Source organism: Oncorhynchus mykiss, chromosome 24 (assembly GCF_013265735.2).
Source record: "Oncorhynchus mykiss isolate Arlee chromosome 24, USDA_OmykA_1.1, whole genome shotgun sequence".
In the NCBI taxonomy this organism is placed as follows: domain Eukaryota; kingdom Metazoa; phylum Chordata; class Actinopteri; order Salmoniformes; family Salmonidae; genus Oncorhynchus; species Oncorhynchus mykiss.
The window spans coordinates 6,466,835-6,485,376 of NC_048588.1; the positions used below are offsets into that span (position 1 = coordinate 6,466,835).

The 18,542-nt window shown below is 43.1% G+C and overlaps 2 protein-coding genes across 2 annotated transcripts; both read right to left on the reverse strand.

Moving 5' to 3' along the window:
- Positions 1-770: 770 nt before the first annotated feature.
- On the reverse strand, positions 771-9,128 carry LOC110503593 (potassium channel subfamily K member 6). Its single transcript, XM_021582001.2, has 3 exons — positions 8,311-9,128; positions 4,015-4,410; positions 771-2,198 (listed from the first exon to the last, which is right to left on the reverse strand). Exons 1-3 carry the CDS (start codon positions 8,624-8,626, stop codon positions 1,966-1,968), a joined length of 945 nt encoding a protein of 314 aa, XP_021437676.1. The 5' UTR covers positions 8,627-9,128; the 3' UTR covers positions 771-1,965.
- Positions 9,129-10,364: 1,236 nt separating this feature from the next.
- On the reverse strand, positions 10,365-17,707 carry LOC110503594. Its single transcript, XM_021582002.2, has 6 exons — positions 17,072-17,707; positions 13,978-16,429; positions 12,632-12,783; positions 12,342-12,466; positions 11,776-11,890; positions 10,365-11,455 (listed from the first exon to the last, which is right to left on the reverse strand). Exons 2-6 carry the CDS (start codon positions 16,181-16,183, stop codon positions 11,330-11,332), a joined length of 2,724 nt encoding a protein of 907 aa, XP_021437677.2. The 5' UTR covers positions 16,184-16,429; positions 17,072-17,707; the 3' UTR covers positions 10,365-11,329.
- Positions 17,708-18,542: the final 835 nt, after the last annotated feature.

Genomic DNA, 18,542 nt, shown 5'->3' on the forward strand with positions numbered 1-18,542 from the left:
TGCCTTTTCCTGTGCAGTGGCTTCTATCTGGCCACTCTACCATAAAGGCCTGATTGGTGGAGTGCTGCAGGGATGGTTGTTCTTTTGGAAGGTTCTCCCATCGCCATCAAGGAAGTCTGGAGCTCCGTCAGAGTGACCATTGGGTTCTTGGTCACCTCCCTGACCAAGGCCCTTCTCACCCAATTGCTCAGTTTTGCCGGGCGGCCAGCTCTAGGAAGAGTCTTGGTGGTTTCAAACTTCTTCCATTTTAGAATGGAGGCCACTGTGTTCTTGGGGACCTTCAATGCTGCAGACATTTTTTGGTACCCTTCCCCAGATCTGTGCCTCGACACAAGCCCGTCCAAGCTCTTACGGACAATTCCTTCAATCTCATGGCTTGGTTTTTGCTTTGACATGCACTGTCAACTATGGGACCTTATATAGACAGGTGTGTGCGCCTTTCCAAATCATGTCCAATCAATTGAATTCACCACAGGTGGACTCCAATCAAGTTGTAGAAAGGGTGATCAATGGAAACAGGATGCACCCGAGTGAAATAGGGTATTTTAGTTTTTTTATTTGAATACATTTGCACAAATTTCTAAACCTGTTTTCGCTTTGTCATTGTGGGGTATTGTGTGTAGATTTATGAGGAAAGGGGTCTGAATACTTTCCGAATGCCCTGTATGTTCAGGTCATGTGGAGATATTACAGATAACAGTCCCAAACTGTAATGAAAATGCCACGATCTCCCCCTTTATGTCTGCTGGGAAACATGAGTTTGGGCCCGCCAACATTAGTCCACTGGTTTAATGAACTGGACAATTACGTTCCCTTAGTAATATCAAATAAGGATTCAGGAATGTGGTGTGTTGTCCACTATTACTGAAGCATGACACTTGATATACATGAGACAAGAGTGAATTTAGTTATTACATTGTGTTATTACATTGTTTAAAATTATTACATTCATTTAAAAAAAGTGACCCACTTAATTTTGTAATAATCAACACAATGTAATAATTATTACATTATGCACAAACATTTAGCAATTTATTACATTATCAGCATTTATAACAAATGCAAAAGTTATTACATTAGCAGCCATTACATTATTGGCAGATATTACATTGTCATTTGCCACTACGTACATTGACAAACTTCCTACATGCTAATCCTGAACAATCTGTCACATAGCTTTCACAATGACACTTCCTAACGTTGAACAAATGACAACTGCACATCAGAACACATATACTTGGTTTTTATTTTCAATCCTTTTGTTCCCTAAATTTGTTATCCTTCAGATGATATCCTTGTCTTTTTTTCTTCTTATTATTTTTTAAACACATGACCATGTCACACCACAGGCAAAAACAAAGCCGGGAAAAGCCCACGCTAGTCCTAGGAATGTTATCCATCATATGACTCAAGACAAAGTCTCAAGCAATGGCTTTTTCACATAGTTACTAGGGAGGGGCAACAAACTCCTTCAAAAGATGGCCGCTATAAGGAGTTTGTTTAGTTTTGAAATATCAGATATTTCTGTATGACCTTCCTTGATCAACCCTGACCTAAAAACCACAAAAGGGTACATGAAAATATCAGTATATGATACTTAAATATTTTTTGGTCTGAAACCAAAAAAAAGTGATAAATAATCAGAATCAGTCCCAACCAGAAGTGTTCTCTGTAGGTTATGGAATAACAACCTTTTCCCTCCTTGACGAACAACCCTCGCCAAGTGTCAACTGGGTGCACTGGTGCAGCTGTAGAGTTTTTGTTTCTCTTTGGTTTAGTTGCGCTGTCATAGCAGGAAGGTCTGACCTGACCCATGAGTTGCCTCACAGTGGTAAAGATAGTCTTTGGTGCCTATATAGTGTCAGGTTTTAAACTCATCCCTGTGTTGCTGTAAAACAGTGACTGTAGTTTAAACTGTTTGACCTGACTGATGTAAAGGAGAACGGACCAGATTGGAGTGAGTCCTTATCGGTTGATGGTGTTATAGGAGGTCTGGGAGGCCGGATCCAGGGGCTTGGCAGAGTCCTCCGCCTCATGCTGGTCCTCGTGGCCGGCCTCGATGATGGGCTCCTTGTCCTCCTCTATATCCTCGTCACAGTGGGGGAGCTGGAAGAAAGAAGTCAGGCCATGCAGGTCGGCCATCCGGTGGAAGGCACGCAGGATCAGGTACATCATCATCAGCCCGACAAACAGGTACACTGCAGAGGACAGAGACCACAACATTAATTCAACATCAGCAAGTATACGCTGTGGGAAGAAGCATTATACATGGACACAGTCACTTGTCTCACAAAGTGCAAATTCACCACACTGGTGTGCTCGATCTGTATTCCTGCTGGACAAGAAGAAAACCACAAAGGGGTCCGTCTTCAGACTTCTACAACGGGCTTCCTCACGATACAGTTATGCTTATATGCCATATCATGGTTCATTTGTTTCAACAGTTGTTTCACTGCAGCTCAGTAAGCAGAGTAGACTTACACCTCCCTTGTGACTTAAATTCTGTCATGCCATGTGAGGTATTTTGAGACAGGAAAAGTATATTATGACATGAGCAAAACAACCTATTTTCCCAGTAGTTGAAACTTTAATGAGAACTACACCCACAATTTTAGCAATTGTCTGAGAATGGTGCTGGACCATATGACATAAAAAGAAGAAAAGGGTAAAGTGTGATGAACAAGCTTTAAATAAAAGTTCAAATCCAGGTCATGTGACATGATCAACCAAAACACAGGGCCCTAAAACAAGGTTGAGACAACGCCACAGAGTACAACAAACACCACTTGGCTCTAAAACAGTGAGGTTATTTTGAGACAGAATAAAAAAAAGGTAATTCCAGTAATTCAATTATACCATAACTAAGAGCATAACACTGACAAATGTCATGAGACAATATGAAATCCTTCCAAGTACAAGTTGGGTAGATGGTGTGGTATCCTTGACTCCCTACTGCAACATGCCCTTAAGATGAGAGCAATTTCACCACACATTGCACTCTTCCCAAAACAAGAAGCCCAATTCAAATTCACCCATCCAGTATACCAACCAAATCACAGACATTGTGGGATACATGGAGGGGGCAGTGGAGCGACACTTTAGTTTCCTCCTGAAAACCACAAGGGGGCGTCCTCAGACTTCTACAAATGTACAGTACAAATGTACTCAAACGATAAACCGTACTGCATATTTTCAGTATCAGAATTACATGTCTAGGGTCAATACAGGGATAAGGAATGCAGCAATTTTCTTTCATCGGCTGAACCATGTTAAATCAGGAGACTCATGCAGTCAGCATTCTGACTAATATCTCCTGACATTTGGCCCACAAATGTTGGCTCAGGACATTGAGCACAATGAAGGGCAGAGATGTCCTGTCCTCTCATCTTCAAATTATGAGTATTTCAAATATATCTTACATAAGCACATTTAAAAACTAAAACAAAACAGCATTTACTAGTTCTTAAAATTGCTTCCTTGGACAATATAGAGCCTTTTGACCGGAGTGCACTACTTGAGAGGAGGAGGAGCACTCAGGAAGCGCCAGTTCTCACATCCGAGGTGTGAAAGTTCCTGCGGTTTCACAGAGACACAACACCATTTTCCACCAGAGGGCCTAGCCATCTCAGTTCTGGTCAAGATGTCACATTCTGGCTTCTCTAATGTGAGGTGGTGTTGGGGCCGAGCGTCTCCCACTTCACTCAAGTGTCTGCACACGCTCAAAATTGTCAAGTCCACTTATTCCTATGCACATCCCTCTGTTTAAAACATTGATGCAAACTCCACCCATTCGTTCAGTCACTGTTCACAGTTATTTCCTTGTTTTCTATTCAAAAAGGGGAAAAACAATTCTAACTCGAAATCATGAACACCAATATTTAAGTTGAGTGTGTAATGACTATCACGGAATTTATATGATATTAGTCTGAGCTGTGTCATGAGCCATGTCAGGGTGCCTTGCCCGGTTATCAAATGCACTCAGACTAGTAACACTCAGACTAGTTCATGACTCACCCATCACAGAGATCTTATACAGCGACCTGAAATTCTGTCCGGGATTCTCGCCGGGCACGTAGTCGCCCAGGCCGATGGTACACAGCGTGATGAAGCAGAAGTATATGGAGTCCAGGAAGGACCAGGTGTCCTCGATGTAGCTGAACACCACGGCGGGTACCACAAAGAAGCCCAGCACCACCACCAGCAGCAGGATGGCGAAGTGGACGGCAGTGGCGGCGAGAGGTTCCAGGCCGATCTTCTGGCGGCACATGCTGATGGGTCCGTAGGTCACCAGGTGCATGAGCCTCTGGACGCAGGCGGTGAGCACCAGCATGGTGAAGGGCACTCCCAGCAGGGCATAGAAGATGGAGAAGGCTTTGCCTGTGTCCGACAGGGGTGTAGTGTGCCCATATCCTGGGGAGGGTGGAGAGAAAGTATGAGAGAAAAAGAATGAGACAGAGCGCAAGTTTATAGAGCTAAGAAATTATTAGGATCCCATACAAGCAAACACAGTACAATAGCAGATAACATGCTGTTGCCAGAGAGGTTAGTGTACTCGCCATTTAGAAAAATTAAAGTTATGGGAACAAGTCGGTTATCATTGAACAAAATGAAAGTCAAAACAAGCCACTGTAACTAGGCCACTCAGGAACATTCAATGTTGTCTTGGTAAGCAAATCCAGTCTATATTTTGACTTGTTGTGTTTTAGATTATTGTCCTGCTGAAAGGTGACTGAACCAGGTTTTCCTCTAAGATTTTGCCTGTGCTTAGCTATTCCGTTTCTTTCTATTTAAAAAAAAAAAAAAATTCTTGCAGATGACAAGCATGCCCATAACATGATGCAGCCACCACCATGTTTGAATGTATGAAGAGTAGTATAAATGATATGTTGTGTTGGATTTGCCCCAAACATAACGCTTCGTATTCAGGGCAAAAAGTTCATTACTTTGCCACATTCTTTTCACTATTACTTTAGTGCCTTATTGTAAACAGGATGCATGTTTTACAATATTTTAATTCTGTAAAGGAGTCCTTCTTTCACTCTTAATTAGGTTAGTATTGTAGAGTAACTACAATGTTGTTGACCCATCCTCAGTTCTCCTATTACAGTCATTAAACTCTGTTTTAAAATCACCATTGGCCTCATGGTGAAATCCCTGAGCGGTTTCCTTCCTCTCCGGCGTATTGATACACCATCCAAATTGTAATTCATAACTGCACCATGCTCAAAATGATATTCAAAGTCTTTTTTTTTACCCATATACCATTGTGTCCTTATTAGTTTTCCTGGCATACGCCAAACTCCGATTTGTCCGTCAGACTACCAGATTGTGAAGAGTTATTCATCACTCCAGAGAATGCATTTCCACTGCTCCAGAGTCCAATGGCGGCGAGCTTTACACCACTCCAGCCGAGGCTTGATATTGCGCATCATGATCTTTGGCTTGCGTGCGGCTGCTCGGCCATGGAAACCCATTACATGAAGCTCCCGACCAACAGTCCATTTCGGTGGCTAGTTAGCTGTATGTATGGCTAGCTAGTGAAAGTGACAGCTGAGGTTGACGCTTCACAAGCGAAGGCCAAATCTACAGCCAAACAACGTTTCTTGCCTGACAGACTAGCTAGCTACCTATAACAAGCAGCTTGGGCCATATGAAATACATCAGTAAAAACAAGACAAAATAACCAGATAGTTAGCTGACTATATACAGCTAAACACTGCAACTACAGAGAGTAATCATTCCAGCTCCTCCGATGATGATCACTTGGTTGGTACAGGCGAGCACATGACAGGATTTGCTAATCTGAGAGCTATACCCCAAATTTCTCAGCATCCAACATATCTGCTGTTGTCTCATTTCTTTCACCTCGACATCGCGGGTCCGAATCCGTATCACCAACCAACACAGATACAGGCTCTTATACAGCGAAAAGTCGTGGACGCATTGGCATCGTCATTTTGAGTAATTGAGTGATTTTTTTTTCTGTTAAAAGTCAAAATGACAGCATAACCTGTTTCTGGTGGATGACAACAGCCACGCAAATAAGACAACAGGTTGTTAGGAAGTTAATTCTGCGATATCGATGCAGATATTGTTAGAAAAACAAGGCCGTTTGCAGCCGCTATGATATTTATTTTTTTAAAGGCAGTTGACGACCGCTATGGGCTCTAAAGGGCTAACCAACTACCTGACAATTTAAACATTTGCCTTGCATAATCCCCTAGACGCAGTCGCACCGTTAAAAACAAACTCAATTGTCACAAGAAACTAGCTCCCTGGTATACAGAAAATACAAGTTTCTAAAAATTGGAAAGGAAATGGCGCTCCACTAAATTGGAAGTCTTCCAACTAGCTAGGAAAGTACCGTGCAATATCGAAAATCACTCACTGCTGCTCAATCACCCTATTTGTGATACGGTTGAAAAGCTAACTTCCCTTCCCCAAGTGAGGATTGCCTTCACTTCAGCAGTGATGAATTCATGAACCTCTTAGAGGAAAACATCCTGATCATTAGAAAACAAATTAGACTCCTCTTTGTATTTGCGTAATTCTCCAAAACTCAGTTGTCCTGAGTCTGCACAGAACACCCAGGACCTCAGATCAATTTAATCCTGTGCCATTTGGACACATTCACAAAAATAGCAATGGCCTCTAAACCTTATTCCAACTAAACTACTGAAAGAGCTACTTCCTGTGCTTGGCCCTCCTATGTTGAACATAATAAACGGCTCCCTAGCCTCCAGATGTATACCAAGCTCACTAAAAGTGGCAATAATGTCTCTCCTGAAAAAGCCAAACCTTTAACTCCAAATAATATATATATAAACAAAATATTTGACTATATCAAATCTCTCATTCCTCTAAAAATGTTTTGAAAATCTGTTGCTCGGCAACTAACTGCCTTCCTGAAGACATAATTCATAGGAAACCATCCAGTCTGGTTTTAGAAACCATTGTAGTACTGAAACTGCTCTCGTGAAGGTGGTAAATGACCTTCTAATGTCAACAGACCATTAGAAGGCTCTGCGTCTGTCCTTGTGCACCGAGACCTTTATGCTGCTTTTGATACCATTGATCACCACATTCTTTTGGAAAGATTTGAAACCCTAATTGGTCTACATGGACAGGTTCTTGCCTGGTTTAGATCTTATCTGTTGGAATGACATCAGTTTGTCTCTGGATGGTTTGTCCACTGGCAAATCAATGGTAAGTGTTGGTGTTCCTCAAGGTTCCATTCTATGACCACTACTGTTTTCACCACACACACACACACACACAGTATATCAAGCATTAGGAACACCTTCCTAATATAGAGTTGCACCCCAACACCCTTGCCCTCAGAACAGCCTCAATCTGTCAGAAATGGACTCTACAAGGTGTCAAAAGTGTTTCACAGGGATGCTGGCCCATGTTGACTCCAATGCTTCCCACAGTTGTGTCAAATTGGCTGGATGTCCTTTGGGTGGTGGATCATTCCATTCTTGATACACAGGAAACTTTTGTGCGAAAAACCCAGCAGCATTGCAGTTCTTGACACAAACTGGTACGCCTAGCACCTACTACCATACCCAGTTCAAAGGCACTTAAATCTGAACTCATAATGAGAGGCTGCAGTTGCTCTTGGGTCTGCTTACCAACATTTTTTTATTTTAGAGTTAATTTCCTGCAATTATACACATTTAGTCATTGCATGAAGCTAAATGTTTGCAGTTTTTAAATGATATCTGAGTGAGAATAACTTAGAAAATCAATGGGGGACCTCGCTAGGTAATTCAACCATGATAACAATATTAGATAGCTGGCCGCTAAACTAAGTTAGGAATCTAAAAAAAATGTTAGCTGACATGGGCTAATTGACTGACTATCAGTGATTGACAGAGTAAAACTCCTGATTTCGAAATTGCACCTTGTGTAGTCAGTCTACTAATCTAGATTGCAACGGTAAATTGAGACCCTGGACTGAGTCAGTGGAAATGGATCTGAGGGCTTTCAAAAGGAGGACCACCAGTTACCCATCCCTGCTTTAACGCCTTTAAAGCACTGATACTGGGGCATTTACCTGAAAAATCACATGGGCCCATTTGATGCGTGGCATGTTTTGGTCACGGAGTACAAAATAAATGCCCAGCTACAACTGTAATTGTAATCTGTAACCAATCAGTGTTTCCTTGAGTATCTTGCAATATTAGCACTTAAATTGTTTAGAAATGTCTATTTGGATTCGTCTTACACAAACCAGCCGAAACCAAACGAAAACTATGTAGGCCTAACAAAGACAAGTGACGTTAACGTTATAGGCTATTTACTTACCGACTGTCGTTACTAAAGTGTTGGCGAAGAACAAAGAAGAAGCCAAGTCCCAATTAGAACTCGCAGAAGAATTCGGAAGGATAGAAATCCCATACTTATTGGCTTGTAAAACTCTCTCCAAAAAGTTTTCAAGTGATGTTGCATTGACGCAACTTTGGTTGAGAAACTCTTCTTTCAGGACTTGTATGTCTCTTTTAAGTTTGTCCTCCACAGGCCGTTCGATGGTGGAGAAAACGAACGCTCCAAACAACAGATAAGCAACATAGAACAATATAAAACCTGTAAGCAGTATCCAAGATTTGTACCACGAAGACATTTCCTCTGGATTTCTGCTTTCAATGTCATCCGCCAAACTGTGACTTTGTAGCCTACTTCCCTGCCTCGGTCTGCTCAAGTTTAAAGTGTCGGCAGTCCTCCAACCCACTGTTACAATTTTGACAAGGATGTGTTCAAACGCCTAGAACTCTGCAAATAAACATGTTGAGAATACACTGCTCCCTACTGTTCCTCATGATAACAGCATGTTCGTAGTCTTTTACGTTCTATTTCTATCTGCAATCATGTGGATGTTTCAATCACCTGAATAAGCCCCAGAAAATAGTCCAAGAGCTGAACCAGAAACAGTTAGGTGAGCTACAACACATTTCCTTTTCTGCCCCCTTCATTACCCTTTTCTCTTTGGTGTTTACAAGACTGGATAAGGAAAATATAGGGGAAAGGCTCAAACAATCCCTAGGTGAAACTATAGACTAAATTATCCAGTCAGTCTAAGATCTGTGAACACTAAAGTGAAGACCATCTGGGGCGGGCCAAAAAGGAACTAGAGTGTACTGCCTCGCTCTCCTAGTTTCATATGTCCATAATGGCTTCATATAGTTGTTATTGCAGACAGAGATTGCTTCGCCTTGAGCTTTTACTTTTACGTAAAACTAATACATGTGATTAGGGGAGCCATCGTATCACATGCTGCAGCTGAAGAAAATAGCAACACCAGGATATGTTTTTCTTCTTGCCAACCATGCACTGAACTATACCAGGGCAATGTGCACAGTGGCGCATTAGGCAAACAAACTGTTGACTTTATTTGATAGCTTGCCAAAAGGTAATCTAAGGCCAATTGCATATTTTCACTTTAGCACAATCAATGCCACAATATCTGGTGAAAATAGATCCTCTGACTCAGCAACTTCCTATTAACCAATTCAGCACGACTAACAGCCCCATATTACCGCATTTGGTGCCCCGGGGCACCTACGTTTTTTTTTTTAGGAAAACAGCTAACTTCCTGAATTTCAACACATTTTGCCATGGTAGAGAAAAAAAAACTGTTTTATAATGCTATTCTACATTTCATCATGAGGCTGAGAGGTAATTTTGCAGCATTAAAGCTATTTTCCTGTTTTTCTACATATTGTGCCATGGGAAAGAGAAGAATGTGCTGTTTTACAGCTCATCTCGTGCTATTCTTCACATTTTGCTGTGAAGCTGAGGGAAAATTGTGCAGTTTTAAAGCAAATTTCCTGGAGGTCATGGGCCCCTGGTCACCTGTCCTGCGTGACTGATCGGCCCTGGCCACAGACCAAAATCTTGTACATTACCTCTTTTTGGGCCCCTTACCTGTCATCATCATACATGAGAGACGTCACAAATTTGCCATTCTGGTAGGGCGCATTCTTGGCCACAAGGTTAGAGCGGGTAATGAACTGAGAACAGCATTGCTCTGTCAGTTTTTCCTCATTAGCAGTCTTAGGTAATGACTTGAAGGCTTTGCACAGTCTTGCCAGTGGTTACAGCTGATTGTGTGCTAATTCAAATATGTCACTTGTAAGTGTTGATTTGCCGGTGTGGTTGCCTTTTGACCCATGAAACTTTTTTTGTAGCGCCGTAGACCATTCTAATTGACTGACATGTGTAGCCCGTAGAGTAGTATTTTCTCCCCTTTCTTTTGTTGTTTGCTGTTTTGGTTTATAGTGAGTATTGCATCAAACACCCAAATAAGATGACTGTTTAGGTACTTCAAAAACTATACAGTATATCATAACATTAGCAAAAGCTTTTGAGGATGGAAAACAGTAATCAACGTATCATTTTATTACATCAATTAACAAGTTGACTATCTAGTTTTATCAATTTGAACAACTCAGAAAATCTGCATTTTTCTTGAGGAATACATATTATGTACAAATGACAAACATTCACTACATTTTCTGTAGGCCTACTGAGTTGCCCTGGGTTACCCACAAACAACAATCAAGAGAGAAACAAATAGAATCTAAATAGGACTTGACTGCTTTTTGTGATCTAAAACAAACATGTACTGGTAAAATAACACTTTCTCTTTGCCAGCACAAAACAACTGTATTCTGACAGCCAGAAACACCCCCAATTTAAAGGTAATCATTTCAGAAAACATGGTCATTATTTACTATGATAATAAGAAAAGGAGCTGTGATCCAATGTTTGCTAAACCTACAGTATATTCTGCTCCAGAGTTGTCACTGGCACGTGTGGGCCAGATCACGTTGAAGGGAGAGGATAGTGTGTGTTTGTTGTTTGTGTCCATGTCAGTGTGTGTGTGAGAAAGAGGGTGGGAGTGAACAAAGGGGGGTGGGGGGGGGTATAGACATCCACTTCTCCGGGCAAACACTAATTACTTTAACATTTCCTATAGTCCATAAGAATAAGATTTATAAGAATGTTAAATATTTGCATGTATTTTAAAAATATCTGTGAGACAAAAATTACAATTAGTGCTTAATTTGATCAAATTTGTCACAGGTATGCATCGGTGATCTAACTCCAGCGAAGGCAAAGCAAAACAGGGCATTGTTAAGGATCACCATATAGTCAGGTGGTCCAGTCGGCCCAAGGAGAGCATCCTCCGAGTTCTGAATCTTGTGAAATGTTTAGTTATTTCTCCCCATGGAGATGAATACTGTGTCCCATTAGTGGTTTGGCATGGACATGCATGAAAAAGGCTAAATGTGTTGTTGAAGGTGAGGGAAAGTGGACATTTTGGTTATTCCATGATGTTCTTGTTGACATACGATAAACGTCTCTTCCCACAGGCCTGTGCATGCTGACTGGACGAGGGGAGGCCAAGAGAGGGACTGTAGTTGGCTGCTCGGTGCCCAGTCATATTTTCCTGCAGAGGTGAACAAATGACAACTCTTCTAAACTGACATAAACTTTACATCAGTTGTTATCTGAGTGCCAGTGCAGAGAACAGTCAAATGACTATGTCATACTATGATGCATGACCCATTATACATTCTATGATTATAGGCACTTCAGTTTGGTTTAACATGCTGTAGCATTTGTCATGGTGATAGAGCCTGATGTTAAAAATCTATAATAACATAAGATAAGGCTGTATCATTTCAGCCTCATAATATGAAACAGAGTAGGCCTGGTTATTACTTTTAACAGCCCCATTACACTAGCATTACAGATGTAAATACTCACCGTGTCACACTGGCCCAAATGTAGCGACTGTAGAAGACGTTCACGGGAAACAGCATTTGCCCTCTTATATTTCAAGCCAAACATCTTGTTCAAGTCATGGAACCCATCGAGTAAGCTACAAGACAAACGCAGATATGCAAATGAATGGCAGAAGTAAGCACGACGGTTATGAATAACACCGCAGCCTATTAAATCATTGTGAAACTGAATCTTTCACTAAAGCAATACTGATTCAGTGCGTGAAATATTATCTAACATGCAGCTTATCTCTGGTCATGGGTTCAAACAGTCGAGTAATTGTTCGGTGGTGGTGACATTTCAGGCTATCTCTGGCGCTATCTTGAAGGTCATAATTTCTTCCACTAGATGGCAATATATAACAACTATGTCAGAACGTTCCTTATCGTTCCAATTTCATGAATTATAAAACTGTCTAGATTATGCTTCTAACTGATTTAAAATCCGAGCTGAAAGGAAATATAAGTAGGATTTTAGGATCAAACTTCCAAATCATTCCCGGAGCTGGATTTGAATAAAATATCATTATGGTTTCTTGACCCACTTACCCATGATCTTCTGCAGAGCTTTCATGATCCAAGATGCCTCTGAGGAGCTGGCCGAGTGTGGGAACAGCATCACGATCATACAGGGGAGTAGACAGTGACGGGAAGGCCACCACAAACACTTTGTTCTGAAAGATGGAAATAATGAAAAATGAAGAACAAATGTGTATGTCTATCATTTCCAGTCAGTCCCATGGACCATGTACTCTGGAGATTACAGGAATATGCAATAAATTGACTCCTTGTCTTTTGTAGTCACTTCGAAGGAAAGATGGAAAGATTTAAAGGCCTACCACATTTTGCGTGGCAGAGAATCTGCCCCTTGTCTCCTCCACAGCATTTGTGGGCCACCACTGTTCTCTTGTGTCTTGCCCTTCTCCCGCTGTATCCTTTGGGAAGGCTGTCCAGGCATCCTCTGATTGTTGGAATGGGCTGTCTGTCCAACCTGAGGTCCAATGGGTAGACTCGTTGGTGATGGAATGGTTTTCAAGTGCAGCATGGAAGGCATCAGACATGAATCATTACGACACTAGCTAGATTCTATTGATTCTATATGATCTGTATGCCTTGCACTGAGTCGACCTCAAAGTGCAGGGACCTGGTGTATGCTCCAAATAGGCGGTTATTTTGCATGCTGTCCTCATTCAAATGGCCTGAATGGGCAACAAATAAACATTATTTTTTGGGGTAGTTGACCTGTTTTTTTTTTTTACCTTCTATAATCTGACAACAATTTTTGTAACTTTGATTTATACACTTGGTTAAAAGTCACTGCCATTGCAAGTGCCATTGCTTTAACTGACATATGACATAATCGTGACAACAACAATGATTAGACCTGTGTTATTACCATTAGACACTAATGATGGGGAGTTTTGTCTTTGCATGATGTTTGAGGTTACATGGGGATGGATGTTGAGATGGATGTCACCCTGCATGGTCTCTCCCAATCACGGAGGAGCTGCCTGCCTGGGTCTCTGTCTCTTTAAACATGGAACCCCATGTCCTGAGGCTCACACGCCTTACATCCCAAAGCAGAGAGCACTAGCACTACCTTCACATGAGTATGGGAGAGGAGAGGGCCCTCAAGAATCCAGGTCAGACCAGAATAACTGATTATTTATTTTATTTAACCTTTATTCAACTAGGCAAGTTAGTTAAGAACAAATTCTTATTTACAATGGCGGCCTACCCCAGCCAAACCCGGACGACGCTGGGCCAATTATGCGCCGCCCTATGTGACTCTCAATCATGGCCGGTTGTGACACAGCCTGGAATCAAACCAGGGTCTGTAGTGACGCCTCTAGCACTGAGAGGCAGTGCCTTAGACCGCTGCGCCACTCGGGCATTGGGAGCAACGTGTCTACATGCCCTGGCTGCTGCATGGTGCAAACCACAACAAAGAGAGACCACAACAAGCCACAACCATTACCGCTACTGTTCACATCGGAGCTCTTGTCTTTGTGGTTTTCAAAAGCGTTTTCATGCTCTGCTGTTACTGCTGCCTCTGTCACATTTGCATAATCTAACTGGAGGATGTGATAGTCATAAGAAGTTTCTGTTATGTGTGTGTCGTGTCTGGATGTCTTTAAAAAGAGCCCCTGTCACATTTCTGAGATGCCGTAGGCTGGGGACTTACCAACGCTCTCACTTTTCCCAGAAGGCACTAGGGGTGATGCAGTGAAGCTGTCGTCCCAGGGCAGCTGCTCCTCTGCCTGCATGAAAAGCCCAAAGTCATCCTCCCCCTCTGGCCCCCCATCCAGGAACCCCCTGTTGGAGGCCACCTTGCTCTCGTCCGGGCCCCTCTTCCACTCCTGCTCCCCTGGGCTCCGTAGCAGAGGCACCAGAGCCCCACCTCCAGCGTCTGTCTGCCCCCCATTCGGAGCAGGGAGGCCTGTTGCCATGGCTCTTGAGGAGGCCAGATTAGGTGGCGAGTGTGTGACAGAGGTAGCAGGGCCAGCAACAGCAGAGCCTTGTAAACGGGAATTAAACTGCCTAGTCCCTGCCATCCTCCACCCTACTACGGCCTCTTCAGTTAGGTTAGCTGGTAAATCTGAAAAACACCTTGCTTCCATATTACATGTCTCCTCGCACTCATGTTCCTCCGTTGCCCAGTGAGGCCCTCGCTCAGTTCTCTGGGATATGATGTCTCCCTTTACCAGCCTGGCCTCATCATCTGTGCTCCTGACCTCAGGCAGTATCTCTCCATGCTCCCCACAGAGCTCCCTAATTTCTGGTGCTGTTGACTGGATCCCCTCCTCCCCCTCTATCTCCTCTTCCTCACAGAGGCCATGTACAGATTCCTGTAAACCTTCTTTATCCACTGCCACAGGATATTTTTCTTCTGGCTGACATTTCTCACAAAGCTTATTGTATTGACTATCTGATTTAGTTTCCTGATTTATCTGACCATAGCCAGTCTCATCAGGAGCAGTAGAAATGCTGCCCTCTACTGGTCTGGGTGGTTGAGTGGAGCAGTCTTTGAGGCAGCTTCTCTCAGAGCAGCAGTGGCTCTCTGAGGTTTGACTATCGATCCACCTGTTGGGCAGCTTCCCCTCAGCTATCTCCCCGGTTCCCCTTAGCCTCTCTGAATCACACTCTGCAGACTTGATATGATCCACAAACCCAATCACAGCACCCACCATGCCATCAAAGTCTTCCACATGACTCATGATACCACTGGCCACATCGTTGCCTCCAGTATGTATGTCTTTATCCCATAGTTTGTCCTGGAAGTGCTCCTTGTTGAGAGAAGTTTCAGGATGCAGCCCCTCCTGTGCGCGTGGGCTGTCTGGCTTTCCCCGGTCCCCGACGTCACTGCTGCAGTTTTCTGGGTCAGCGTTGTCTGGAGGCAGGGAGGAGTCACAGGGCTTTGACCGGGTGAGACCAGTGCCATCCTGCACTTTCCCCTCCTCCTTCTCCTTAATCCCCTCCACACCGCAGCTCGACTGATCCTGCTCACATACAGAGGCAGCTCCCCTCTGACCCCCGCTGCTCCCCTGCCCTCCTCTTCGCCCGTGACACTGGGTGCAGGTCTTGGTCTGAGCGTGACTGCATTTGGGGCTTCTAGTACTCCCTCGGTCTTGTTTTCCACTCAGAGTGTCCTGACCAGCTTTGGGAAACTCCCCTTTGTCCCTGCTTTCCTGGCTCCCTTCCAGGGTATGCTCGCCAGCATTCTCCCTGTTCCGGAGTGTTCTCCCCTGGATGGAAACCACAGGCTTGCAGGATGTTCTCCACCTCTGGGCTGACCTCGATTTGACCTGGTATGACCCCAAGGCCCCTCCCATATCCTGCACCCCCATTTTCCCCACCGTGGAGGAGTCCCTGACCCCTCCCACTTTATCCCTCAGCCAGCTGCCCACCAACGTGGAGGGGGACTGAGGGACCAGACTTTGAGTGCAGGGCCTTGGACTGCCTGTAGAGTAGAGGCACCTTCCACCCTCCGTCTTGAGGAACAGACAGCTTGTCTGAGTCTGACCACCTCCCTCAGAGGCCTTCAACGTGGCCACAGTCACCAGTGCCCCCAGGCCTGTCTGTCTGGGGTTGGAGGCATAGTTGGAGTCCAGCGGTAGCCCCAGACCATAACCCAGCCTGCCCCACTGTCCCACTGGGTAGACATCTGCAGGCCTGGGGCACGTTCCCTGGGACCTGGGGGGAGGTGCTGCCCTCCTGCGGTTCTTGGAGCACGCAGCCCAGGCCCGAAGGCCCTTGACTAAGGGCATGTCCCCAAGCTCCAAGCGTCTGGTGAAGGAAAGATTGCTTTTTTGGCACTTCTGCAGCACCTCCCTGGGGGAGCCAGACATTTCCAGGCATGGGTAGTTGTTGTTATTGTTCTGCTGGATCATTGTTGCAGCCTTCAGATTATTTAAGATAGTATCAAAAAAATACTAGCCAATGTGCAATCTTCAAACATCTATGTACCTTAACAAGGAGGCTTCAACGCATGAAGAATAGACACTCAAAGTAATGACGCGCTGTGTATTTCTGAGTAATATTCAGTGACAGTGCTGTCAACAGTGTTCTCCATCCAGATACGCAGCTTCTATCAACGGGTGTCAGGCATGTAAACCAATTCAGTCTACCTAAACAACCTAGAGGAGAAACAAACATTGATCAGATATATCATTGAAAACATGATACAACACCTCATTTCATTTTGGAAAGGATGTTACTGTACAAAGACTCTCATAATCAAATAAAGCTACGAATCAATATCTGCTAGAGCCCACAAGAGAGATTGAATGGCTGGCATTGTGTGAGAACCATGTATCGATCCTCTCACACAGTCTTAACTACCCACTTTGATTGGTGTTTTGGGGCTCAATCAAATGTTAATTTGTTCGTATTTTATGTGCTCATGTTCATGTAAAATGCATAGTTATAGTGGACATTATCATGATATATTATGAAGTGGAGGTTCTTGACCAAACAAAAAATTTAATTCATATAGGCCATGGTAAATAGGGTACAGTAGGCTGCTATATGGGTGATGCATGTATGATTAGCCCAGAAACAGTTGTAATAGACTATGCTGCGCAAACGGTCATTCCACATGCATCATTTGTTTCAAAGCCTACCAGTATGAATATTTAATAAGGAAGGTGCCTGTTCAGACAATAAAATTAGCATCAGGGTACCCAAAACAGTCACAATATTTTTCGATTTTAAAGGACGCTGTTAAATAGCAACCACAGTTCAATATTGTCATCTTCGTCCTTGCTTGCTTCTCTTACCATTTCATACTCAGATTCTCCGAGCAAGACGTTGCCAGACATCTAATTGCTGTTGGATGTTGTCTGCTTGACGTTAACCTTCATTTCATAATTGTCGTATTTGACTCGCGTCTGTCTGTAGGATCATTTTATGCGTCTCCCACGAACACGACTCCATGAGCATCGACCGACGAGGGTTTATTTAGGCTACTATACATACATTTCAAGGTGGAAAAGGTCCCCTATACCTGCATCGTAGTCAAAAGGCTGCTTTAAAAATAAAATCATATTTTTCTGTGAGTCTCTTTGCTCATCTTATTCGAGCCAGTCAGCAGACGCATCCTTACCGCAGTAGCCTACAGTGCGTGCACCCAGCAACGAGAATGTCGGCGGCAAGCTACTTGCATCCCACTCACACGTAGCCTACGCAGCATCGCATCATCACTGTAGCCCACTCTTGAGGTATTCCGCGTCTCGTTCTAGTCGGAACTAATGCAGTATCATGAATAACTACAACCAGTTAGAGCAAGTCGCAAACTCGGAAATGTTCAACCAGTTAGCAAGTCGAAATGTCCGAGTTTCCTTGTTACGACTAGCACTTGAACGCGGCATAAAATCGAGTAGACACAATAGCGACACGTGATGATGGTTACGATTCCAGCCTAGACTAGACTTGAATATAATTGTACATAAGCACGTGATGTTGCATTAGGGTGTATGCCTATGCACTAATAACTAATGTAAGCCCTGGAAATAGTGTGATTGTGGAGCATGCTTGTTATGGCGCATAATATTCACTGGTGTAAAGTACTAAAGTAAAAATACTTCCAACTATTACTTAAGTAGTTTTTTGGGGGTATATGTACTTTAATATTTATATTTTTTGACAACTTTTACTTTTACTTCTACTTCACAACATTCCTAAAGAAAATAATGTACTTTTTACTCTATACACTTTCCCTGACACACAAAAGTACATGCTACATTTTGAATGCTTAGCAGGACAGAAAAATAGTCAAATTCACACACTTATCAAGAGACCATCCCTGGTCTACCCTACTGCCTCTGATCTGACAGACTCAGGAAACACAAATGCTTCATTTGTAAATTATGTCTGAGTGTTGGTGTGTGCCCCTGGCTATCCGTAAATAAAATAAAAACAAGAAAAGTGTACTGTCTGGTTTGCTTAATATAAGCATTTTGAAATTATTTATACTTTTGATACTAATGTATCTTTTTGCAATTACATTTACTTTTGATACTTAAGTAAATTTAAAACCAAATACTTAGACTTTTACTCAAGTAGTATTTTACTGGGTGACTTTGCTTTTGCTTGAGTCATTTTCTACTAAGGTATCTTAACTTTTACTCACGTATGACAATTGGGTACTTTTTCCACCACTGATGATATTAATTTAGGCCTAATATACAACACAAAACAAGGATTTGAAAATGATGTTTTGGGATAAGTAGGCCACTGAGTGTAAAAAAC